Below are 19746 nucleotides of genomic sequence, written 5' to 3'. Positions count from 1 at the left end.
CGGCAAGCGCACGCAGCGAAACAAGAGGCATACAAAACGGTGCTGCACAAAAGGACTAGAGCTGGTCGAGAGCTTTACGAGCAGAAGAGGAGAGAGGAACACCGGCTTCTTAGATGGAAAAAAAGCAAGCATGAGAAGCACGCGATCGAGGAGTTGAGGGATGTCACAACAGGAATGAGGTTCGTAAATTTTACCAAAAGGTACAAAAAACCTCCCAAGGGTACCAGCCACGAACCGAAGAATGTAAAGACGATCAGAGGAACATTGTAGTAGAACCGCAGTCGATGCTGAGAATATGGAAAGATCACTTCTCCAAATTATATAACCGCGATGACGGAGCGAATTCCGCTGTAAGGGAGATAGAACTCTCAACCTCGGCGACGCAGATCAACAATTCCGCCTACCCGACCTTGTAGAAGTGAAGATAGCTATATCTAAACTTAAGTCAAACAAAGCTGCTGGAGCTGACTGCATCGCTGCCGAACTATTCAAAGCAGCAGGCGATGGCTTGCACGAACTCATCTGCAAAATATGGTCGGAAGAAAGCATGCCCGATGAGTGGAATCTCAGCATAGTGTGCCCGATACATAAGAAAGGAGACCCTCTAAACTGCGCCAACTACAGAGGCATCAGTCTCCTTAACATTGCGTTTAAGATCCTTTCTGCCGTATTATGTGAACGTCTGAAGCCATTCGTCAACAACCTGATTGGTCCTTATCAGTGTGGCTTTAGACCAGGAAAGTCCACTATCGACCAAATATTCACACTACGGCATATCTTGGAAAAAACCCAGGAGCTTCAAATCGATACCCACTATCTCTTTATCGATTTTAAAGCCGCGTATGACAGCATCTATAGGGAAGAGCTCTACCGAGCAATGTCTAGTTTTGTCCATCCAACTACTCGGATACGCAGATGATATTGACATAATTGGAAGATCAAACCGTGATGTCAGTGGAGTGTTTTTGAGCATTGCGACGGAAGCGAAGAAGATGGGTTTGGTCGTCAATGAGGGCAGACCAAGTATATGCTGTCATCAAAAAAGGACACTGAACAACGACGTCTTGGACAAAACGTCACCATGGACAGCTATTATTTCGATGTAGTTAAGAACTTTGTCTACCTAGGCACCGCTTAAACATCGACACCAGCGCAGAAATCAAACCAAGAATAACTCTTGGCAATCGCTGCTTCTTTGGACTTAGAAGGCAATTGAGAATTAAAGTCTTCTCTCGAGTATCTAAAATCATCATCTATAAGACATTCACCGTCGCGGTTCTCATCTATGGCGCTGAGGCCTGGATCCTGTCAAAAAAAAATGATGAGAGCGTCTTAGGATGCTTCGAGAGAAAAATTCTTTGGGTGATTTTTGGTTACGTACGCTGGCTGGAGACGCTTGTTGGTTGAGGCCCAGGTCCGCCCCGGACTGTAGCGCCACCTTAAGTAAGTAAGTAAGTAAGTAAGCCTTAAATGTTTCTTCGTGAGAATAGTGACTAGCCTATCCCTTAGAATTTCCTTATATCAAGAATTCAGTTTCAAGGGGACATGTGCTCTTATTTCAATATGTTAAGCTTAAGTTTTCAAAAAAAAGTTGAAAATAGTGTTCATTTAAAAATTCCGTCGATGATGACAATTCCGAGGCATATTTTGTTTCCTGCAGAATTATTTTTTAAAAATGTGGCTTCGGTAGCATGATAGGGTGACACATATGAATATTTAAGAACATTTTCTAAATTAAACACAAAAAGTGAGACAACAATTTTTATTATATTTTTATTTTTCTTATACATTGCATGTATTGTATGGAAAGGTTTTTTTTTATTTAATTTTTATTTTATATAAATTTATTTTATTATCTTTAACATCAATTTTCGTTTAATATTAAATAAATATTATACGTGTATAATTTATATTATTCAACACTTATCTACATAACTTATTAACTCAATTAATTTCTCTTTCCTTTGTGTGTTCAAAAAATATTGACACATTTATTATAACTTAAGATAGGTTTAGTAGGTTAAAGCCAAACAAATTCTTCGATATAAGGTTCCTTACGTTTATTAGGTTTTTATTTCTTTTTTTAAAACATTTTATAACATTACAAACATATTAAAAGTTTTTCTTTATTTTTATACAACCACATTTAATTTATTTTTTGAAACAACTTAAACGAGCATCAAAAGGAACTGAAAACATTGACTAATAGTATTTAAATAAACAAGATGTTCCTAGAAAATTTTATTAAGCGACCAGCGCTTTATTATTAATATTTCTTTGTTTTACAAATGAAAATAAAAATATAAATTTTGTTTTTAATTAAAATTTAAATTAGTTGAATAAAATATTAAACTTCAACTTGAGACTCATATTTTACTCCTAGCTGGTCGAATATTTTGTCTCACAAAATAAGTAAGAATTTTTTCTCATTTTTTTGTTTATTGTATAAAATTAAATTATTGTTTGCCATAAATTAAAAAAATAATCTAAATAGTTTATAAGATAACACAGGCTCATAAAAATCGTATAACTTTTGTGTGCGCTTATCCTTTTTATGCTTTTACTTTGAAACAATTTTCTGAGATTCATTAAAATCATACCCTTTTCAAGAATCCCTTAGTTAACCTTCACATGACTCCTCATACAAATTTAAGGACAATACGCAAAACGCTTTTCATTTTTTAAATTAGAAGCGATAATGTGGTAAAACATAACATTATTTATTTGTTCTTGTCAAAAACCGTTAATTTATTTATTAATGTTGTGTACCTTTTTTCAATATCAATATTTTGTTTTTTTTTTTCGTTGGTATACAATTAAGGTCACTCAACAAATAATTTCTATATATTTTCTTTTTTTAATATAAAAAGCTTTTTACATTTTAAATTTATCAAATGTATTTTTTCTTCCAATTGGTCACAATAAGATTTTCTCATAGAGAAGAATATTTATAAAAAATATAAAAATGTATACAAATTTTTAAGATCAATTTTTGTTTGTTTTCATTTTTTATCAAAGAAACACACAGATCCAGGATGAGCAGATTTTTTAGGTTCTTATATTTATAAATTAGTGACTATACATGAAAAGAAACAAAATGAATACTAAATCAAATGTTAATTTTCCGAAAAAAAATAATATTATGTAATGTAAACTTTAAGCTTACAATAATGGTAGGTTAATTACTGAGTTGTCCTTTTTGCGAACGTATCCTGTGAACATAAAAATTAGCGGTGTTTTCCCCTAAACATTTTTCAACTTTGACTCATGTAAAAGTATTTATTGCGTATCTTCCATTCCTGCCAAAACACAAAACATCAAAATACAGGAATTGAATACAATTTTAAAAAAAACTTCGCAAACTACGGTCCCAAAAAATTTAATTATTTCATTTTGTCTTTTTATCAGTTAAGACTGAACAAAGAACCCATTGACTTAACTTGAAAGATCTGTGGAAGTTTTTAATATCAATCCAAACGTGGAGCACTGAAAACAAATTCCCTCGCTTTTCCAAGTTGCTTTCAATCCATTTCTAAAATCTTAATGATATTGCACATATATGTACATATTTGAATGATTAATGGGCTAAAGGGGATTATGACTTTTCTTGAGACACATAAAAACATTTTGAAGGAATGAAACATTTTTTTTTCGAATCGTTTTCAATATCGCGAGACTGAAGTTTGAAAAGAGTTTTCAACTTTGAAATTAAAAGAAAATTCACCTTATTTCAGGATTTAAAATTAATTTTTTTCTCTGAACCGAAACAAACTTTAAAAATGTTTTATTTGTTTGTATAATTAAACTTTGAAGCTTCACTTTATCGATTGTTTACTACAATAATTTGTAAAGAAAAAGAAAATTTGATATTTTCTCTAAATTTTAACATACCTACCATAATTATACGACCATTATCCAAGTTCATTAAAGAAAAACAACATAAATACATATAAATAAACAAGATTGGTTTAGAAACCTTGAACATTATTGATCAAATTGGTTTCTTTGAGCTCGTGGCTCGAAAATTACAACAAAATGTATTGAACCAAAGAATCATTTTCACAATTACCTATTCAAATGTGCTCAACATTTTAGCATGAAACTTGTATGTTATTATGTATCCTTACTCAATATAAAATGTATATTGCCTTAATGTGCAATGTAATGATTCTCAATTCTATTTTGTCTACAATCTTTCCTGCATAGTTCCATAGAATAGTTGATATTTTTTTCTATTAATTTTTAACAATATGACATACCTTTTGAAATCATCATTTGTTTTTTGAAATTCTTCTGCATACCAAAAACTATTCTGTATTCTTAAATAATACACACAATCATATTATGCTCCTTAACTGATTCCCAAGTTCCATTCTATAAATATTATTTTTTAAATACAACACTCTAGCCCTTTAGACAAACTCTAAGATCTATCTTCAAATCACGAATACAAATGAATTCTTATTTAATCAAAATTTTGTCCTTTCAAATATAAAAAGTATTGTTTCAATACAAATACATTTCTTTACCCCTTTCAATTTCTAAAAGTTGGCAGTATCTTTAAACAACAATCCCAGATAAATTTAGAAGTTAATGATTAAACAAACAGAGTATATTTTTGTTACTATTGTTTTTTATGGTCTTCAAGTTTCTTTTAATTTCTTGTTATCTTTTGTATGTATTTTAAATGTTGAAATATATTAAAAACGACTTGAGTTATGAAAACAAGTTTTATATGTTACCCCTTTTTTGATTATTACTTTTTAACTTCTCCATTAATAATCTTAAACCATTACAGTTAAAATTTGAATAAGCAACTTTCAAAAATAACGAATACAATTATATACCCAATCCATTGGGAACATAAACCTAAACAAACAACTTATAGAGATTCTGTATTCTGACTTTGTAGTCAGTGAAGTTATTGGTCCTTTGCCTTTGCAGCTACATTAAATTTCATTTAGAAAAATTGAATTGGGATTAAAAAAATATCATTATAATTTGATGACGATAAAGCATGCCTCCAAAATTTTTAATGATACTCGTAGCAAATTATGTTAAAAACTCGAATTACTTATAACATAAGTCCAGGTACCTTAATAGAAGATTGTTTTTTAGTATGAAATTAATTTATATATTTTTATATATAGAAGTAAAATTCAACCTAAAAAAAACAGAACTTTTAAAGAAAAACATAACATCTATAAAAGAAGACAGCCGATTGAGTTTGGAAATACCGATTTCTGATATCGTCAAATTATGATATACATTTTTTTTTCAAGTGAAAATAAACATCAAAGATTTTCTTATTATTCATAGCAAATTTGTTGGTCTAGAAGAATTTCCAATTCCTCCAGTAAGCATCCAGAACTTTAAAGAGTGTCTCCTTTCAACACCAATTGAATTGCTATAACCATAACCAACTTAACGACGTTACTATTTTTGTTAATTCGAAATTCGATACAAATTTTAATACAACCTACATATTCAAACTTTACCAACATGAATTTGTTTACTTTCTTTTTTATTTTATTTGATTCAGGAAGAATATTCCTCCATTTGCCACAGATAACACAAAAATTATTTATCTATTGCACAAGTATATTTTTCATATAAATTTTTATTTTCAATAAATATATTTTATTCATATAAATTCACCTAAATTAGGAAAGACCTAAATATACATAATTTATTATATATTTTATTCTTTTTCATATAAAATAGATTTAAGTTTTTTTTTGTTTTATTTAATTTTAATTTTTTTCAAAGCCAGTGCGACAGAAAATTGTTTTTTGTTTAAATATAATTTTATATTTATTTTTTTATTACATATACGTATATCTATAAATTTTATTTAATAAATATAATTGTGTTTGCTTTTATTCCTTAAATTTAATTTATATTTCAATTTTTAAACATACATTTACATGAATACATTTCTTTTATTAAATTTAATGTGTGCAAAATCACACTACAACAATAATTATTCACAATTTGTTTTATTTAGGTTTATTTTTTTTTGTTATTTTTGTATTTTAAATATAGTATAATATATATATAGCTTTGCATAAGTATGATACAGTGTATTTTTAAATATATATAAATTTCTCGTTGTGCTTATTTGCGTTTAGTTAATTTTTGTTTTATTGAGTTATTTTATACTTTTTTTTTGTTTTGTTTTATAAATAAATGTTTTAATAATAATTTGTTTTTCAATTAAATTGATTTTTTCGGCTTAAACTAAAACAAATTATTTGATTTTTGTTTTTTTTTTTTTTAACATAAATATGTAAGCTATATTTTTATTCCTGTCCAAATACAAATACAAATTAAATTAAATTATTTTTTAAATACTAAACATTTAGTTCACAGCAATGTTATAACTTGTTTCTGAAACGTAACATTTATATATAATATATATATATTTATTTTTTTATTTATATTTTATTTGGAATGCAATGCAACATCCAATTCAAAATAGAAAATATAATTCATATTCTTTTCTTTAAACATTGTTTAAATATTTGTACCATTCTCCATAATATAATATGTTTTTTTTTTTGTTTGTTTGTTAAATTATTTTATTTTGTTTTGTTTTAAATTAGCTATCTAAATATTTAATATTTTAGTTATCCACTGAATCATTTAGCTACTTTATGAGATAGAAAAGAATGACCAGAGAACAAAGAGAGAGATAGAGAGTGTGAGAGAGTAATAAATTTAAATTATAAGTATGTATGTACAATTTTTTTTTTTTTTTTAATTTTTAAATTCATTAATTTTTTTTTTTTTAAATGTGATGCACCATATTATTGTATCAAAAGAGAACATTAAAGCACCAAAAATGTACACCATTTGACAATTTAATTCACAAGCAAAAAAATTAGCTTTTTGATAAAATTAAAAGTGTGACATTTGTTTTTTTTTTTTCATTTTCTTCTAAAAAATTGTATCTTCTCAGTTTGAGAAAATTTTGTTTAATAACAACGAGTATTCTTGTCATTAGAAATAGGACGGAGGTAAAATATTGTTTTACTTTTGTTCATCCGTATCTCTTTCCAAAAATCAATTAAAATGATCCTTTTTTGTTTTTTAATATAAATTGTAGTCCTTCTGACTAATTATTTGATTCTCCATGATCATTTTGCGATGCTGCTAAATGCTGCTACCACAATGTTGAGTTGAGGAGAATATTTTTTCCCAAAAAAACTTTATTGTGTTCGTGGAGGGAGGAAGGATATAACAACGCGTTCGATCCTATCCTTTGGGCCACAAACACAACATACACAAAATTATTTTATTATTTTTCGATTACTTCTGATGATTTTGTATAAAGAAGTGTAATGTTTGTACGATACAATTGCCAACAAAGTTTACTTTGCATCATCTTGCTCCATGGGTTCTTCAGATTCACCTCGCGATAAGGCCCTGCCGAAGTAAAAGTGGAATTATTAAATGGATTTGTGTCAAAAAGAAACGAACACTATTTTTTACTATAATTACAAGAAACATAAATAATAGAAATTTAAATCAAATGAAATACAAATATAGAGTTGTGGTCATATAATTAAGTCTCAAACGAACAAAAAATTGTTTCCTAATTTTGGGATTGTGCATCACCTTAGATTGCTATGAAATTGCTTAGCAACTCAAAGCCTCACGTAGATTTCAGATCAGTAGCCCTTACAGAATTCTCTACTACGGAGAAGGCAGTAGGGTCTGATATGTGGTAAGTTCATTAATGTAAAAATCAAGATTTGAGCTCATAAATGTAAATGCACTGCATTACTGCAGTCGGTAACTCTGTTCAAAAAAACAGTCTGACAGCTGGACAGCGATCAAACCTGCAGTCATTGGTGGCATTCACAAAGCTAGTGGCTACGTAGTCATAATTCAACTAGCTTTGTGAATGCAAAACTACAATACAAAGCTGGTCAATCTGGAACTGTTATATTATTGACAAATGCAAACATATAAAATAAGAAACTTTTTTGATTTGATAACTTTAACTTATCTTTGTGTTTTTAAATTCAATAAAATCAAATTTAAGACACGATTTGCATGATTTATATTTGTATTTAAATACTGAACGATTTATTTCATTTTGAATTCATGTGTCTTTACCGAGCAGGTGATTCTGAAATGTCAAAATCATTCTCCACCAACTTTGTAGCCGAATTTTTTACACTACGTCGGAGGGGAAATTTCAACTACTTTTGTAGCAAGATTTAGTCAATCAGTATCTCTTGACTACGTAGTCACTAGGTTTGTGAGTGCGATCATTTTATTTCAGTTGCCGCTCTGAAGAAAAATTTCAAAACAAGATGAGTAGGTAAAATAATTGATTATTTACAAAAGTTGTCTTCAACGAGGTTTTGTCTAGATCAGAACAGCACAGGACAGCACAGTTTCGTGAGAAACGTCAGATCAAGTTAAAACAGTCAGTTGAATGTAAGTTGTCAAAAAAAAAATGAAAATTGTGTGAATTTTTCGTTTCTCGCTTATTTTTTTTTAATTTTTTGTGTTTTTACTGTGTTTAATACAATAGAAAAATGTTGTTTCATTTTAACCTCTTTCGATATTCAACCGCGTATTTGGTGAAAACTGCACAACCACAGTCTTTCCTTCCTCGGATGTCAATTCAATTTAATTAAACAAATTAGCAAAATAACTTTCTTTTAATTTTTTTAAATAACGAAGCACAGCCAAATTAAAACGTAAACAAAAAAATGTAAACTTCGATTTTGACATTTCCCACGAGTCTGTTCTAACCTGATCTGACTCAAAAGCAAGAACAGAAAATCCTGTTCTAAACTGATCTAGGTTTGTCAATGAACAGGAAATCAGAACAGTTGAGCACAGAAAAAACCTCAATGAACAGCAAAAATCTATACTTATCTGTCTAGAACAGTCCAGCACAGCTTAAATGTTTGGCAAAAAATAAAATGATTTTTTAGTAATAAGTTGAAATATAATATTTATACTTCAAAGAAATGAATGAATGAATGGAATTTTACAAAGACACTAAAAAACCAAAACCCGAGTAACTCAAAGAAAAAACTTAATTATTTGTATCATAGTTTTTTATAGACGCCTACTGACAACGTAATGGCTGAATCACAAACACGCTTCAGCTTCGGCTACGTCTGCTTTACGGTGGGCCTGCTTCGAGTTTGCTTTGAATGACATTTCTATTATTTCATCCCTTCAAAGAGCAAATATTTTGTTTGTTGACATTTTTTTACAGCTGTTGAGCTGTCATACAAAGTAAATTTTCAGATCATTAAACTAGAGTTTCCGTTTGGAGTCACATTACGTTCTTTTCCTTACGATTGCCAGAAGAAACGTGAGGTCGAAGCTCCATTGTGATAGCATGCATTGAATTTATATAGCTGAACTCGTAAACGTCAGGTGAAGCCGAAGCTGAAGCGTGTTTGTGATTCAGCCATAAGGGACTTGAAAGTTAGGCAAGTTTGTAGAATCTGATTGAGCAGCAGCCAAAACATTAACTTAAAATTAAGGCAACTTTAATGGAAAGTTGACTGAAAAGTAAATCAAGAAAAATCTCCCTAACTTTTAAGTCAAGTCTACTTCTATAAAAATGACAGCTGATCATGCTTTTTCATTCAACTGAAAGCAGATATTTATTAATCAATAATTTATTTATTTTCTGCACAGCTTCATTTAATGTTTTGTGTAATTGAGAATTTCGAAAAGAAATAAGAAATATTTCTTAACAGTACAAAATACAAATCGTGATGGACTTGTAGCATGCCTGACGAGTGTTCTGTAGACAACAAATTGGTTGGTACTTTTTGTACTATGAACTTAAAGTAAAGGTTTGTGAAGTAAAGTTTTGAATTTGAAATTCATGACACTTGAAAAACTAACTAGTTGCTTTGGTCAAAATTTACGTTCAAAGAATGAAGTTGATTGCAAATGAAGTCCCTTATGTTGTCTGAACCTGCCCAATGTATATCTGCCGCATTCTTGCAGTAGTTTTTCTGTTCATAAATGCATTGCATGAGTTTTGTCGGCATGACTTGTGCAACTAGTTGCATTTTTTAACTCAGTCATCTTTTCATATAATCGTCCAGGAATACTACAGCGTCTTTCAAGAAGAAATACTCGCTGTTTCTAAAAAAGCTTATAACCATTCTTAACACAATTTGGAAAATATAAACAAAGACACTTTTATTGAAATCGAGGTCATATCCGCCACCGTTGCAAAGTCAAAACTGGAAAATTTAAAATTGCCAAATATTTACACAGGAAAACAAAATATCTTTTGAGACTAGGCATAGCTCAGTTATCCTCATGGAACACAACTTATTGGGTACACAGATAAGCAGATCCTATGTTTTGGTTGATCTATGTAGAGGTTGCGAAGATGAGGAGAGCGAAGAGGGCACCCTACACTTTCTCCGCGAATGACGATACTAAGAAAATACTTTTTCGACGACCTGAGGATATTCTTATAAGAATCACAGTGATTCAAAAAGGCACCATCAACCTTAATCCCCATCAACTTCCCTTTACCTTGCCATTTCGTTAGGAGCACAATGGAGCCACAGTGATCCGAGTGAGATGTTTTTCGGTCTACAGTTGTATCATGCAGTCAAACCTAACTTAACCAATAAAATTGCTTGAAATTATTTGTCATAGTTTTCTATTTTCCTAAAGCTCGCACTGTTTTTAAACTTTAAACATATTAAGGGTATTAATAACCCCTTGAGTGAACGTTTATTATAAAAAAAATACGAAAATGCAAGTTCACAATCTGTATAAAAGCGTTCATGCTGAGGACGATTAGGTTAAGCAAAGCGGATAGATAAGAAACTAATTCAAAATAGGAACTTGAAACTTGAACTTGGACGCGACCTTTTGCTTGACGTAAACAAGATGTGTTGAAAAATACGTGAGTTTGAATTATGGAAGACCAAGCGTCGAGTTAAATCCATAACATACATCAGTACTAAGATGACTGGTTTAATTTGTATAGACAATGTGGGCAATAATTTGAAAATAGATGTCAACTAACTGTTAGCTTGGATACTTCAATTGAATAGCGACTCGAAGCCTCATATTAATTATCTTGAAGCAGTATATTAAAATAACAGTATTAAAAAGATGAACAGAAGTTAACAAAGTATTACCTACACAAACTGTTAAACGGCGATGACCTAATTATTTGTAAATTACTTGAATAACGTATTTTAAATATTTAATTTACAATAAATATTCTTTTTTTCTAAATTAAAAAAGATATTTATAATTTTAGTACCTAATTTTATGACCACAACTGTATTTTTTTGCAATTCAAAACTCGAATAGGAGTCCTTCTAAGATGTGTTTATCTGATTTTGATTTCTTACCTGTTTGGAGGTTGCATTGAAAGCCCAGCCATAGCTGTAACAGTCTCGGATTCTTCTCGTTCAGTTCGAAGAGCCTGCATAGCTGACATGGCAACTGTATGTGCTGAACGACGTACACAAGGCCAATGGGACATCTAATAAATAAGAAAAGAAATGTATTAGTAAAATCTTATGACCATTTTAGAAATGAAAGTATGTTTTTAATTAATTGATTTCCATCTTATTCTTTAAATAAGTTACGTATACGCCGCATGTTCACTTTATTTTTTCTTAAAAGCAAACTATTAAATATGTACTTATATTTTACCAACCTGTATAGCAATAGTTTTTTGCAATGTGTCTACTGCATTTTGACATGGTGGTCGCGATAACTCTGTTTCTGCTATTGCTGCTGTTTCATCGCCCAACAAAGCCCGGACACATTCTTGAGCTGAGTCACATATCGCTGGCAAGTCATAACCTCCTTCTAAGGCAAGCACAATCTTTCCACCAGCCAATTGCATTAATTCTCTTGTCATGTAACCAAAACAAGCTGGCGACACTAAATAACCACCCAATGGCGCAGGATGTCCCGCGGCAGCATCGAAGCCCGCTGACACAAGAACAATATCCGGATTGAATTCCCGAGCAATGGGCATGACAACAGTACGGAATGCAGCTAAATATTCGGCATCCCCTAGTGGTGGATTGAGTGCACCTGACCAGGATACATTCACATTAAAGCCAGCTCCAGCTCCAGTTCCACACTGTAAAAAAGATTTTTCATTTTATGAGTAAAAGTAATTTATAATCGAATTTAAGAGCACCGACCTCTGTTGGCCCACCAGTTCCAGGAAAGAAATTTCCATCGTCATGTCTATGGATTGAAAGATACAAAACATTGGGGGTATCATAAAACGCTTGTTGAGTTCCATTCCCATGATGTACATCCCAGTCGACAATTAATATTTTTTTCATTTCTGAAGGTAAACGCTGACGTAATATCTTTGCCGCAATAGCGACTGAGTTGAAAAAACAGAAACCCATTGCAAGATTGGATTCAGCATGATGGCCAGGAGGACGAACTACCGCGAAGCCATTCTTCAGGTCACCTTTAGCTGTTTTAAATGCCAAATCAATCACACAACCGGCTGCCATTCGAGCCGCTGCAGCAGTATGGTGTTCATTCCACGTCGTGTCAAGATCCACACCCACTCCGCCACATCCCAGCCTTACAAAGCTAACAGAAGGAGTTATTTCAAGCTTTTGCCGATTCAGTTGATTCGAACCGAATAGCAAAGCATGAGCCTCTGAGTGAACGGTTTGTAATTCCTCTTGTGTAGCTTTTCGCGATCGAAGACGATCACATCTGTTCGCCAGACCAGTTTCTATTAGTCTAGCCCAAACACTTTGCAAACGTCCACTATGCTCTGGATGTGACGAATTGTTACCACAAACGCAGGCGTGCTTCAGCATTAAATTGTCAAATGCCAGCCCCGTTGTGATTTTGTGCGGACTCTCGATCACATGACGTCGATGTGGCATACTTAGATTGACCGGTGGAATATGATCGGCAGAGGAGGAAGTCACAATCGGCTGTATGTGTTGTCCAGTGTCGGGAATTTGACTAAGACCGTGTGGTCCTAGATGCACCAGCGGGCTGGACAATGTCCGCGATAGAGGACGGATTAAACCACGTGCCACGGCATCGTCGACCTAGAAAATGGAACGATTTGCGGTTTTTTTTTTTGGTTAGCAAACCACAAAACAGGGACAACATCGATCATTCCTCCTCTCACCTGCAATGAATGCATATACAGCAGTTCCCTCTGTTGCTGTAGGTACTCTTGGTCGCGCATTTTTGATTTGAGAGCAGCTTCCAGGGCCGTCTCTTCAGGTATACTTCTTTGAGATGTACTGGTTATCACAGAGTTGGCCAATACAGTCTTGGGCGGTTGTTTTTTATCGGTTAGATCTATCACTTCGTTGGTGGATTCTTCGGCTTCCTTCAGTTGTTGGTGCTGCTGGTGTTGTTGTTGCTGTTGATCACGACCGCTGCGGGTGAGAACAGTTTGTCGGATTTTCTGCGTAAGTAACATATGTTGTTGCTCATAAGCTTGACGTTCCGCCTGTTAAAACAAAATAACGTTATATTATTAATGATTTATTTAAAATAAATTGATATTTTTTTAGTTTTAGTCTTTAATATAAAAATTAACTTACATCACTATTCTCGTAATGAGTCTGTGCAATATTAACTTGTCCCGTCCCCGTCAACATTGGGTGTCCTAATGGCAGTGGAGCCGATTGTGTGCGTCCCAATGGTCGATGACCCTGCTTATTGAGCCTAGCATGGGCAACCTGGACATCTGTAATTGGTTGGCCATACAAAGGAAGAGGATGCATACCCATTGACACACTCGTCATGGGTGTATTGGCAGCATGTGCTTGCGGCGGCATTTCAATTGATCCCGAAGACGATGACGCCGATACGTTGGATCTTGTTGATGGTGGTGGTATTCCAGTAGTACTGCTAGTTGCTGCTGAATGATGATGATCGTAGGGCGGCAAGGGATTGTAATAAGTTGGAGCACCAGCACCAATCATAGGTTGAGCAGCAGCTGCTTGTTGTCGCAAAGCAGTTAACATGGCATAATTAGCAGCGGTAGGTGTATGCGCGTTTGGTAAATGCGGTCGTCCCAAAGATATATTCGGCATGGATGGCGAACTGAAGAGGGACAAATCGTTAATACTACTCCGTGGGCCAGACTGATATTGAGCGACATCCTCGTTTTCCTCTTGAATCGGTTGGCTTGTAGGAGAGCCTCGACTACCGCCAGTCACAAGCGATGGCGGTGAATTAGGTCCAGAATCTGGTGTACTGTTGCAGTCTTGAAAGAAGAAAATAAATTATAAATTAAATTCAATTAAGACACAGTTTCAAAGAAATTAGTTTTGTTTTATGTTTTTAGTGAATTAATACAAAAGCATCAAAATATTATTAAAAAAACTAAGATTGTTATCCAAACAAAAAATTTAGGGATAAAGAAAACCAAACATATTAAAAAAACACTAAACATAACAAAATGTGTGATAAATAAATTATTATATAAATATTTATTTTTTGTATTAATTCGCTGATATGTGTACCTTGTGGGATTTTGTTTTGTTTTGCATAAAATTGTTTATTTTTCTATATACGTACTTGCTAATGTTGAATTGTGCTTTGCCTGGCGTCTTTGAATTGCTTGGAGATGTCTTTCCTGCCGTCGGGCAGCTGAGGGACCAATCCTGGCTTTGCGATCGATTACACTTTGTTTGAGGCGTAATTTCAGCAGATTCGGCTCGGATGCTAATGTGGATAATTTTCATTTGTTATACAAAATGTTTTTCTTTAGGCTATTTCATATTAAATTAACATTTACAAAATAAAATGGTTTTTATTTTAAGATGTTTTCTTGATCACTAAAGTCTAGTAGTCAAGATGACCCAAAATAGATAAGAATCAAATTCATGGAAAAAATAGACAGATAAGGTGTAAACCTGGAGCTCTAGAAAGCTGAATTATATATACTTAGGTTTTGAAGTAAACCTATAGAATTGAAATTCAAATTATTCTTCAACTGTTGAGGGAAAACGTTTGATAAATTCTGCAGTTAAATAAAATAATTAAATTTATTAAGTATTTTAATGTACTTTTATTGTTGTTACTATTTTTTTAAAGCTATTCAAACCGAAAGAAAAGAATATTTTTAAGAAAACGGGCTTATTCTAGAAATTCTTTAATTTCTGTGTTTGAAAACCGTCAAAATAAATAATTCGAGTTAGAATATGTTTAGGAGTCAAGTCTAAAGTTAATAATCTAAATTACTAAAATACAAATATTTTATTCTACAAGCGTTATTAATTTGCCATTTTATTTTTATTTTATTCAAAACAAACTAAGAGTAATTATAAATTATTTATATTTTATATTTGTATTACCAAATCAAGTTGTTTTGGAGGTACTTTTTATTTTGTCCACTTTTAAAAAATTTATTTGTTTTGAATATTTTTAATAAATATAAAAAGGCAATGAAAAAACCATGCATTGATGTTTAATAGTTTATTTTTTCGTATTAATAACAAAATTAGATAAAACCAAAAAAAAAACAAAACCATTTGTTTTAAATAAAAAAAACTTTAAAAATCTTACCTGTTTTTCTTAATGGAAAATCGGAATCATATTTAACAATAGTTGAGGGCGGTTGAGGAATTTTGTACGGATGTGAACTTGTTACCGTACCAGCCGGCAAAGATTCACCTGAAGAACTTTTAACAACGCCTCTGTAATTAAAAAATGGAAAGGAATTTAAGTGTTGGAATGTTTATAATTTATTTTACTGTTGAAATATTTTTACTTTTAAAATACACTAATAAATTACTAATGAATGGAAGAGACTTTGTAATTTATGCTGAATCCGAAGAATTCATTTCTCTCTTTTAAGACATGAATTCCTCTTGAAACATCTATCGGTTCCTCTTAAGAGTCTACACCAATGAAATTGTTGTTAGTTATGGCTTGGATTAAACCACGAATTTGAAACAGTTTCTTGAAACCATCGGTTTCTCTTGGAACTCTGTACCCATGAAAGAGTTGTTGTTACTGGCTTGGATTAAACCCACAATTCGAAACAGTCAAAATTGTCTTATGTCAAAAGTTTTAAACTGTCCGAAGACGTTATTTTAGTGTGTTTTTGATATTAGCCTTGAATTTTGTTAAAGTTTCATTTATAATTTGAGCTTATAAGAAAAATAATGTTATAAGATTGATATATGTAGTTCAAAGACATCAATTATTTCAGCTTTATCAGTTCAATAGGTGATTACATGTCGTCATATAAAGTGGAAAATGAAAATCAATCAGTCTTCTTATCATAAATTCCCTCGTAATCGAACATTAGTATGAATTCCGAAAAAAGCTATTACCAAGTCCATTCGTAATGCAAAATTGTATAAGACCATAATGAACGTATTTGGTAATAGTTTTGTTCTGGGATTCGTACAAGTTTTCGATTACGGTGGAATAGGGTTTAATATCTTGTTTCTCTTTTACAGAACTGACATGACACGCTTCCAAAAATTCAGTTGACAGAAAACACGTAGTCAAGGGATTCTGATTGGCTAAATGCAACTACAAAAGTAGTTGAAACTTCCCCTCCAACGTAGTGTACAAATTTCGGCTACAAAGTTGTTAGTGCAAACTGGTTTTGACGTTTCACAATCAGCTGCTCGGTAAGGAGAAATGAAATGAATTTTTCGGTATTTAAATTAAAACATAAATCAATCATTATTATATCTTCTATTTGGTTGTATTGAATTTAAAAAGAAAAAAAACTATTTAAAGTTCTTAAAACACAAATGTTTCTTATTTTATATATTTGTATATGACAGTTCCAGATTCACAAGCTTTGTAGTGTAATTTTGCGTTCACAATGCTAGTTAAATTTTGACTACGTAGTCACTTGCTTTGTGAATGCGCCCATTATGGCTGAATCACAAACACGCTTCAGGTTCGGCTTCGTCTGCGTTACGGTGGCTTTGCTTCGAGGTTGCTTTGAATGACATTTCTATTATTTCACCCCTTCAAAGAGCAAATATTTTGTTTGCTGACATTTTTTACAGCTGTTGAGCTGTCAGACAAAGCAATTGTTCAGATAATTAAACTAGAGCTTCGGTTTGGAGTCACATTACGTTCTTTTCCTTACGATTGTCAAACAAAACGTGAGGTCGAAGCTCCATTGTGATAGCATGCATTGAATTCCTATGGCTGAACTCGTAAACGTCAGGCGAAGCCGAAGCTGAAGCGTGTTTGTGTTTCAGCCATTTGTGATTCAGCCATAAACTACAGCTTCGGTTTGAAGTCACATTACGTTTTTTTTCCTTACAATTGTCAAACGGAATGTGATGTCGAAGCTCCATTGTAACAGCATGCATTGAATTCCTATGGCTGAACTCGTAAACGTCAGGCGAAGCCGAAGCTGAAGCGTGTTTGTGTTTCAGTCATTAACTGCATGCGGTCGCTTAATTTAAAGCTACGTTTCTACTTTTAATTCACCAATAACTGATGCAACTCACAAACACTTATTTTCTTAGAAACGTAATGACAAAATTATATGTATATTAGTTTTTCTTGTTTGATCTTCTGACAAGAAACAAATTTGACAGCTGATTCATGAGAAATCGATTGGGATGTAATTGATTTATCAAAGGGAAATATAATAATAATTCAGAAACACTTTTATTTTGTCTGTCTTTTTCAAATAAGTTAAAAAGATCGAGAGGAGTACAGAAGGCTTACGCATTTCCAAATAAAGGGCCAGTTTGGAGGTTTAAAGGCGATTAAGAGAGTCATAATTGCAATGCTTGGAGTCGAAATGAAGATGATCTGTGATAGAGTTTTTTAATGAAGAAGTGTTTCATTTTCTTTGTATTCCAAAGTATCAGTTTTTTTTTTGAATAATCAACTCTAGTCGCAAATGCTTAATCCAGGAAACATGTACAGATTTTTAATGGAAGCTATAACGAACCTGTCAAAAAATTCAAATGATTGGTTTACATGACAAAAACCAATTATAGCTATAAACATGCCCTAAAAGCGACATCTGTCAATTTAAGACACAGTATTAAATAAATTGACAACCTTAGCATTTAATAGTACAATGTTGAACTGTCAAAAAACTCTGTCAATTTGACTGGAAATCAAGCATTATCAATAAGCCCAGTTTTAATAATGATTTATAAAAATTTAACAGAATGGGGGGTTTCCATGGGTAAAGTCAGATTTCCTTCAAAAATTGTTTTTTTTTTTTTTTGTGGGGCATTGTATTTGTGTAAATTGGTGTACGTGCTGCCAAATATTTAAAAAAGGGGAAATTTATGTTTTGTTAGATCTTGATCAAGAATAAATTGATTTATTTTGTCCATGGAAAACCCCTTAAGAACTAATTTTTAAAAAATCAAAAAAAAATTATTACCTTTTGGAGTAAGGTGACGCTGTCATGCCATTAGAAGAAGCCGCTTGCTTTTTGTTCATCAAAAAACACTACAAATAAAATAAGAAAAAATAGAATATTGTTAATGTTTTTTCTTGTATTATAATAACTTACCATTAAAATTTGTTTAACTTCTGGGCTTGCATTGGCACTGCAATTTTCTTTACGTTTCATTGCTTCGCGTTCACGTTCGCGACGTTCCCGTTGTTGTTGTTCCTCAGCTGCAATTTTTTGATCTCGCAATTCCTGGAATACGCCATGTGAGTGCGCCGCAAACTATAGCAATTATAATGTCGAAAAATTTTGTTTTTGTTTTTGGAAAATTTTGTTCGTTTTGTTTTGTATTTTTTTTTCAATTTCAAAAAAGACGAAAAACCAAAAAATATAAAAACTTAAAAGACTATACAGGTTCTTAAAGAAACCACAAATAATAAAAAAAATAAAACAAAAAGTGAAGATTTGAAAATAAAATTCTTTCGAAAAACTTATGTTTTAAGATTTTACATATTTACTTTTATATACAAATATGTACCACAGAGTTTTTGTATGTGTAATGTTTAATGTGTTTTACGCTTAAAATGCATAATTGAAATTATTCTGGTACAAATTATTGTTTACTAGTTCCAAATTTTTCACTTAATGTTTTTGATTTTTTAGTTTTTCAAAAAATTTAATTTTTGAAATTTATTTTTTTCTTACCTGATATTTGTGTTCCAGTTGCAGTTTATGTTGTAGCTCGAGTTGCTTCTTTTGTTCTTGAAACGAGTGTATGAGCATTTGTTTTTGCATTTCTTGTTCCTTCTTCAACTGAAATATGACAGGGGAGTTCTATTGATACATGTTATTGAATCAGGTCATAATTTGGCAAAGAGGTTTTATATTATTTTAAGTTTAAAAAATATTTAAATTTTATAAGAAAAAATTGAAATTTATTTTAAATTTGATCACTAACGAAGTTTTGATTCACTGTTTATTAACTTCCCATAGGAAGTTATTGTAATGGGTCCGATTTGTCAAATTGAAAATTTTGACATTTCTCGACGTTTCAAGGTCCCTAGAGTCGAAATAAAAGATTTTTAGAAAGATGTCTGTGCGTGCGTGTGTACGTACGTTCGCGACGTTTTTTTCGTCGTCTATAGCTCAAGAACCAGAAAAGATATCGACTTCAAATAAATTTTGTTATACAGATAATAAGACAGAAAGATGCAGAAAGGGCTCTCAAGAAAATTGCGTGGGTGGTTTTTTTACCATAGCAGTTTGAAAAAAAGGTGAAAATTTTGGTTAATCCTAAATATATTACGAACCAAAAACGCTAGAGACTTGAATTAAATTTTATATAATATATTGTAACGTGATAT

At 31.8% G+C, this 19746-nt stretch overlaps 1 protein-coding gene across 7 annotated transcripts in view; it reads right to left on the bottom strand.

The window, feature by feature from the left end:
* Nucleotides 1-6551: 6551 nt before the first annotated feature.
* The window catches only part of LOC129947826 (histone deacetylase 4), a 113002-nt gene continuing 99807 nt past the window's right edge, over nt 6552-19746 (bottom strand). For 3 of the 7 annotated variants that reach the window (XM_056058546.1, XM_056058550.1, XM_056058551.1), the window contains 11 exons: nt 19088-19216; nt 18503-18664; nt 18371-18438; nt 15550-15680; nt 14560-14706; nt 13578-14245; nt 13154-13483; nt 12186-13070; nt 11687-12121; nt 11376-11509; nt 6552-7428 (listed from right to left, as the gene is read on the bottom strand). In XM_056058546.1, coding sequence (XP_055914521.1) covers nt 7374-7428; nt 11376-11509; nt 11687-12121; nt 12186-13070; nt 13154-13483; nt 13578-14245; nt 14560-14706; nt 15550-15680; nt 18371-18438; nt 18503-18664; nt 19088-19216 — 3144 coding nt within the window. In that variant the 3' untranslated portion in view covers nt 6552-7373. The remainder of the gene's footprint in view (nt 7429-11375; nt 11510-11686; nt 12122-12185; nt 13071-13153; nt 13484-13577; nt 14246-14559; nt 14707-15549; nt 15681-18370; nt 18439-18502; nt 18665-19087; nt 19217-19746) is intronic. The other 4 variants (XM_056058548.1, XM_056058547.1, XM_056058549.1 and 1 more) reach the window with 4 other exon arrangements.

This window comes from Eupeodes corollae, chromosome 2 (genome assembly GCF_945859685.1).
Source record: "Eupeodes corollae chromosome 2, idEupCoro1.1, whole genome shotgun sequence".
In the NCBI taxonomy this organism is placed as follows: domain Eukaryota; kingdom Metazoa; phylum Arthropoda; class Insecta; order Diptera; family Syrphidae; genus Eupeodes; species Eupeodes corollae.
The sequence above is the reverse complement of the archived record's forward strand: the minus strand, read 5'-3'. Positions and strand labels throughout refer to the sequence as shown.